Source organism: Enhydra lutris, unplaced genomic scaffold (assembly GCF_002288905.1).
Source record: "Enhydra lutris kenyoni isolate GAN:26980312 unplaced genomic scaffold, ASM228890v2 scaffoldscaffold9, whole genome shotgun sequence".
NCBI classification, from domain to species: Eukaryota; Metazoa; Chordata; class Mammalia; order Carnivora; family Mustelidae; genus Enhydra; species Enhydra lutris.
This window is the reverse complement of record NW_019154093.1, coordinates 60,545,155-60,552,191: the sequence shown is the minus strand read 5'-3', so window position 1 is coordinate 60,552,191 and position 7,037 is coordinate 60,545,155. Positions and strand designations below refer to the sequence as shown.

Sequence of the window (7,037 nt, the reverse complement as noted above, 5' to 3'; positions counted from 1 at the left end):
GATGGACAAGAGCTAAACCTGGAGGTGCTATTTCAGTTCAGGCAGAGGGAGAAAAAAAAATTTGCAGGGTTTTATTTCTTTTAAAATGAGTGTATTGCTATGGCTCAACAGGCATTATGGAAATGTGTATGTAGTATGTACTAAAAGGCAAGGCTAAATTCCCTAGAAAAAAGTGGGAGACTCTGCTTGCTCCCTAAAACCTCTCCAGTCTGTCTCGGAGGCAACTACATAGTAATAAAACAGAATGATGTCAAGTACTTTGACAACACCCCTTACAATGCCACTTAGAATAGGAGTTAACGTTTTCTTGCCTGACAATTTTACAGGAAAGCCCAGAAGAGGAAGCCAGAAATAGATTCCAAAAAAACCAATGCTTAAGACCGGCAAAAAAAAAAAAAAAAAAAAAAGTCTGATGCTATTTTTTAATTTCATTTTTGATTTCTCTATACTTGGGCGGAACTCAGTCACACGAACGTCTTCTTCAGTGTGAGAACAATCCTTTCTGGAACCACCAAGCTGCAGATGTCATGCTGGAATTCTCCCAAGGGCAAACCGCCAGACTACGGCAGCTCTTCCTCGGTCACAACCCCAGCTGGGCTGGGCTGAGCCTGGACTAACTGACCTCCGTACCTGTGGGCAGACACCTGCATTTGCACCACCTTTACAGGACGCGACCCACGCTAAGGGCCCCGTGAGGTGGGAAGGCTGGGTGGTCTTGCCTTCCGGGCTGAGGCCGAAGCTCAGGTGGGAGAGAGCCCAGCTCGCCGTCAGCCGCTACTTGGCGACAGATTCCGAGGCTCGGCCCCACGTGCTCCGCGCGCCGGGCGAATGCTCCCCACCACTCCAGCGAGCCTGGAGCCGCTACGTGCGGTTCAACTTGTAAGTGCTGCCGCTCCCGCCGCCGGGGACAGCACCGGGACCAAAGAGTAGGGGAGAATCCTTGCCTCCACCTCGAGAACTCCTCCCGAAGCGCCCCCGCCTTCTTCCCCACAGACCTGCCCACTCAGGTCGGACGTTGGGGTCGCCGGCCTAGGTGGCCCGGGGGTGACAGGGCCGAGAAGCCGGGGGACCCTGTCCCCCGCCGCACCTGGAGCCGCCGGGGCCGAAGGGAAGCATTGCGCTCTGCAGCGCGGTTGAATCACGGGTGAATCACCCCTGGGAGTTTCCTCCCCGGAGGAGGCGGGACAGGGGTGGGGACTGGCCTGGGGCCGCCCACCGCGACGGCCAGTAGCCCGGCCGGAGGCGGGAGTGGGGAGGAGCGGCGGGGGCGGGCGGGGGGCACACGAGGAGCCGGCGGTCGCGCGGCTCCTTAAAGCGCGCCCGAGCGCGGGCTCCCCCAGATTCAGGGTTCCCCGCACCCCTTCCCGCTCTAGCACGCTGCCATCGGCGCCTCCAACGCAACCTCCCTAGTCTTCGGGGCGCAACGGAATCCTCCCGACTTCGCCGCCAGCTCGTGGACATGGAGACCCCCACCTGGCCCCGGGTACCCAGCCCCGAGGCCGCGGTCCCTCGGATGCTCCTGCTCAGCTGGGTCCTCCTGCAGGTGGCCAGAACGTCAGGTGAGTGGCACCAGCTCCCGAAACCCAGCGGCGCGCGGCCGGAGGAGGGGGCTCGCCCTGCTGCCCGGAGGTGCCCCGCACCCCCTTGACGCGGCCGAGTCCTCTCTCAAGCAGCGGAGTCCGAACGTAGCCGAAGCCGGCCTCCGAGGCGCGCAGGCGGGTGATGGAGGGTAGTAGTTGGCGTCCCTTCTGCTGGAGAAGCTTGCTCCCGAGTCCGTCATTATGGCATACAGGGATTTGTGGCTCCCGCTATGAGTTTAGGGAAGGTGTTTTCCAGTGATCACTACCTTGAAGGTGGTGGACACGGATCCGCACTTGGCCTGGTCAGCGTACCGTGTTGGTATATTATCCTTCATTGCATGTGCACTTGCCTTGATAAAGATCCGCCCTTGCGGTCTTTTCTTGGACATCTTTGTCTTAGATTGAGTTAGAGGCAATCTTGCTGCAAAAAGTCGCTTAGATTGGAGCAGACACCACATTGTGCATGCCCCATATGCTTATTCCGTATGCGCGGCATGGCAGAGACTGACCTGCTGAGTATTGGCAAAACAGACCTTAATAATAACGCATCCTAATGAAACCCATCCCATGGTGTGACAGGCCACACCTCTGACTAGCTGTCCGGAAGTTCTATATAGAGACATGTTAGATAAAAATGGGAAAAGTCAAGATTTGGCTTTCTTATGGTATTCAGCCCTAACCTCTTTCACACGCGTGGGATCTGCCCTTGTCCATAACTTACCCCAAACCCTTCTTACCTGGCCTTCCCTGGTGAGTTGAACCTCTGAGTCCTGTACTTCCTGGGCTGGGTCTTAGACATAGCAAGAGGCTGAAGGCTCCTGTGCTGTGTTTCTAGGTCAAGTTATCTCAGGGCTTCCCACCACCCTAACACCCCCTCCTGCCCCCCCCCCCCCCACACACACCCGTGAGTAATTTCAAACAAGGATTTTGAGATCCTTACCTTTTTTCTTAGATTACCAGGTAGATCTTGCCATGAGGAACTTCAGAGACTTTAATTAAGAAAATAAAAACTTGAAAATCTTTTTTGTCTTGATAATTCAGCAATGAAGCTTTTGTGGTTGGAAAAAAATTGATATGAAGTTAATGGTGATTTTGAGGGGTGGGAAGAGGTTTTATACCATCAACGTGAAATCATATGCTGAGTTCATGTAATAATAGTTGTTTCTCTATTGTTTAAAGGCACTACAGAGGTAGTGGTAGCATATAACTTAACTTGGAAATCAACTAATTTCAAGACAATTTTGGAGTGGGAACCCAAACCCATCAATCATGTCTACACGGTTCAGATAAGGTAAGCTAGGTACAAAAAAAAAAAAAAAAAAAAAGAAAGAAAGAAAAGAAAAGAAAAAGAAAGAAAGAAAAAGAAAATTAAAGTTTTTATGTTTCCACTTCCCTGTGCTGAATACAAATGTCTTTAACGCTGATGAATGGATGAGAGTATTTAACAGATGACAAAGGGCATTCCTGGTCATTTGCAGGCGGGAGCTATACTCCGTGAAGCCTGCAACATTGTCACAGCTTAAACTGATAGACTGTTTCACTTGTTTTTGGACACTATGGGAATATTCTTAAATGGAGTCTAAACTGGGGGTAGATGAACCTTCTTGAGCCCCTGTGGTAGCATGGGAACATGTTGTCCTGAATGGATACTAATCTCATTTAAGCACACAGTTTTTTCCTCCCTGTCTAGACGGTGAGCCGGATCTAACATGTTGTGGAGGGGGCGGGGAGGAGTCCAAATGTAGACATTGCCCTAAAGCAGTGTTTGATTCACTCATCTTTGGACACTGATTGAAAATTCGGTTGCATACATATACTCGGAGGAGGTCAAAGTTGTGACTCACTAAAGCCTGGAAGAAATGCTCCTCTGTCTATACTCTGGGTTGTTGGAGACGCGCTGCTTGGCCACTGTCCTCTCTGACTGACAGCTCCCTCCAAGAGCTGGTAGGTTGGCATTTTCAATCTGAGTGTCAGACGCTTGCTGCCCATCTTGACGGTTTTCACCATTTTCTTGGGGGAGTTTTTGGTTTCTGAAATGTTCTAGGAGGCTCAATAGAGTTCTTATTAAATAGAGGAGAGCTAATTGAAAAAAGGCACAATGGAATCACTGGCTCCAAATTCAAGGTGTTTTGCTGTTTTGTTTTAGCTTGTGTCAAACCTTTTATATGGTATTAGGAACACAGCTCCTAAGGACAGAGTGCCTCTATGAGGTAGATGTTCTTGTTTTTCAAAAATGAACTTCATGACAACTCTTGCTAAACAGGGAAGAGAACTTGTATATGTGCGTGCTGTGGGTATGGATATAGAGAGAGAACGACAGGAGTTTCAGAACCCCAGGTAATAATTATGGTTATGGTCCAACTCGTCCATTCAGCGTCCACTAATTGAGAATTGGTAATTAATTCCTCTGATACAACACTGAGGTTTACCTTAGTAAAACATCTTCCTTCTGGATAACAAAAATAGGATTTTAGGAGGAATGCTTACTCCTACATATATTCAGTCTTGGGTTTGGTGAATATGTGGCAACTGTTATGACCGACCTGATTTTTAAACAGAAGCCTTGATGGGCTCTAAGTTTTCAGACTTTCCAAGGCTGCTGCTATTTCTTTCTTTCTTTCTTTCTTTTTAAGATTTTATTTATTTATTTGATAGAGATCACAAGTAGGCAGAGAGGTAGGCAGAGAGAGAGGGGGAAGCAGGCTCCCCGCTGAGCAGAGAGCCTGATGCGGGGGGCTCGATCCCAGGACCCCAGGACCATGACCTGAGCCAAAGGCAGAGGCTTTAACCCACTGAGCCACCCAGGTGCCCCACTGCTGCTATTTCAGTAACACATCCTAGTAGAGCTGTGGCTCACAGGTGCCTGCAGCCAGGGATGAAAGGTTCCTGCCAAGACAGTGACCTCCCCACACTCCTGCCCCTGCACTAGAGGCCCTGGGGGCTGTCCCCCACCCCCACACTCTTCTTCAGCCTCCCCATGGGTAAATACAATTCCTGGGTGAGAAGGACTATGGCAGTCCAGGAAGGGGAAACTTGCCTGGGGAAGGGGAGGGATTGATTCTGACTGCCCCTATAGTGAGTGCCCAGGCTCTTCTGGAACCGGGATCACCCCAGTACCTCAAACCACCAGCTCCCTAGGTGGGTTGGCCATAGATGGGAGCCCCCAGAGCTGGGAGGAGGAAGAAAGGCCCTCTGTGGGTTTTCCTCCTTCCTGGCTTTCTGCCCCTAGAGAAAGCATTTTAACCTGCTGCTCTTCTTCACCCACCTGCCCGCACCACCAGCCTGTCCCCACTCCCAGGGCACCCCTGCTGTGCCTGAGCCCCTACATGGAGCTCCAGCAGCATTTGCCCCCCCCCCCAAAAGTTTTCAGTGGTGGCTGGGAAGTGCTATTGGCTCAAGCCATTGTGCCCAACCATCACCTGTAATATTGATTCTGTGGAAATGTTCTGAATGCTAAGACTAAACTTCCAAAGCTTCTAGAGAACAACCTGCTTTTAAATTGTTGAATCTGGCTTCTGTTGGAATTTCTTAGTAATTCAAGTGGGACATTTATTATTTCCAAACCGGGAGGTTTTGCAATACCTAGAGGAAGCTTGAAGCCTTTTAAAGTGTTATTGCTGACAATAGCATTTAGAGGAACTTAGTACAGAACCCCTTCATTACCTTCTCACAAGACTTTACTGCTTTTGGGGATCTAGGCGCTTGTGCTAATTTCACCAGAAGAGTACTGTGATTTCTGTGTGTGAGCTGGGACGAATGGAATACCTGTCTCTCAGATGGAAGGAGGCCACAGAGCGCAGCAGCCTTTCTCCTGTTAACCCAAACAGTAGGTGTGCCATAGCGATGGAGAGGAATCATTATGTTCTCTCTCACTTTTTAGAATAGAAGTGATATTATTATTAAAAATACATTTTGGTCATTCTGGAATTAAGACAGCCTCTCTATTTTTATCACAGAAAGAGAAATGTAAAAAACCAAAATATTTCTGTATCCATCTCAGTTTGTGGATCTTAGGACAAAGAGTGTTTGCCCATGCCCTCTTAGCCCTGAGGGTTAGTTCAGATTTTTTTAAAAAAAATATGTACTTAGGGCTCTTATGCATGAACTGAGAGAGCTGAACCCATATGGCAGCTTGTTTTCCCCTGATTCAGCCCACAAGTGCAAACCACCTAACACTCAGCAAGGCCTAGCTACGTGAGCCCTCTGTTTGGCCGTGCTGCTGCAGGGTGCATGGGCCACAAGGGCAAGGACCCTGGTACCAGGTTTGCAGTAAGTGCTTTGTTGGACATGTCAGTGCTGGGGTACAGAGAAGGGAGAGGCCAATTGTGAGAAAGGAGATACGGAGATTCTTGGAGAAAGCAGGATTGGAGTACGGTCTTGAATGCTGGGCAGGGCTCTCTGGTGGTCTGTAATGCTGAAGGGAAAAGCAGTGTGGCTGTCAGTGTGCGTGGCACAGGTGTGTGGATCCAGTGGCTGGGACACTCATCTACAAATGTTTCCATCCTTTAGAAGAATGTCGTGTTTAGCAGTTCCTTAAATTATTTCCTCTTCAATGATGTCTTGCAAAGGAAAGCTCTATCTTAGCCTCTTTGTCTCTCAGACTGTTAGATCCTACCGGTATTGTAATGTGATAATCTTTGATGGGCTGTACTCACATAGAAGTGAGGGAGGCATGTAGTATAATGAGACGGACACATCCGTTCTCATCGCATTAGCTATGTTACCTTGTACAAGGTACTTAATGGCTCTGAGCTTGTGTCCTTATATGTGAAAAAGATCCAATACCTTCTTGGAAAGATTATATCAAATGAAGTTACCTGAGTAAAAGGCCCTGTATGATTCCTAGCATATGGTAGATTCAGTGATAAATAACCACACCAACAGTGGTCACAATCAAATATAAGATATAAAATATATGGTTATGTAGATCCTATTATTAGTATATTGATTATATTTCACATAGAATATAGAATGTGATAAAATAAGTGTGTAGTAGGGACTCCTGGGTGGCTCAGTCAGGGTGTCTGACTCTTGATTTCGGGTCAGGTCATCATCTCAAGGTCATGAGATTGAGCCCCACATCAGGCTCTTCACTCCATGTAGAGCCTCCTTGGGATTCTCTCCCTCTCCTTTTTTCCCTCCCCCTGCTCATGCTTTCGCTCTCCCTTTAAAATTTAAAAAAATAAAATAAAAAATAAATCCGTGTGTTATAGAATGATATAATAAGTAGACTGTAACAAAATTGGGTCTTGATGGGAAATTGTTCTCTCTCCCATGTAACCATAAGAAATTGTCTGCATTTTAAGAAAGAAATTTCTTTCTTTCTTAAGAAAGAAAGCCAGCACCTGGCTGGCTCAGTCAGTTGAACATCCGTCTTCGGTTCAGGTCACAGTGTTGGGGTCCCAGGTTAGGCTCCCTGCTCAGCAGGGAGTCTGCTTCTCCCTCTGCCCTTCCCCT

General features: G+C 48.4%; 1 protein-coding gene across 3 annotated transcripts in view; it reads left to right on the top strand.

Moving 5' to 3' along the window:
- The first annotated feature begins 1,298 nt into the window (after positions 1 to 1,298).
- LOC111143268 (coagulation factor III, tissue factor) overlaps positions 1,299 to 7,037 on the top strand; it is a 12,006-nt gene continuing 6,267 nt past the window's right edge. For 2 of the 3 annotated variants that reach the window (XM_022496892.1, XM_022496891.1), the window contains exons 1-2: positions 1,299 to 1,559; positions 2,760 to 2,871. In XM_022496892.1, the coding sequence (XP_022352600.1) occupies positions 1,460 to 1,559; positions 2,760 to 2,871 (212 nt within the window). In that variant the 5' untranslated portion in view covers positions 1,299 to 1,459. The remainder of the gene's footprint in view (positions 1,560 to 2,759; positions 2,872 to 7,037) is intronic. The other variant, XM_022496893.1, reaches the window with a different exon arrangement.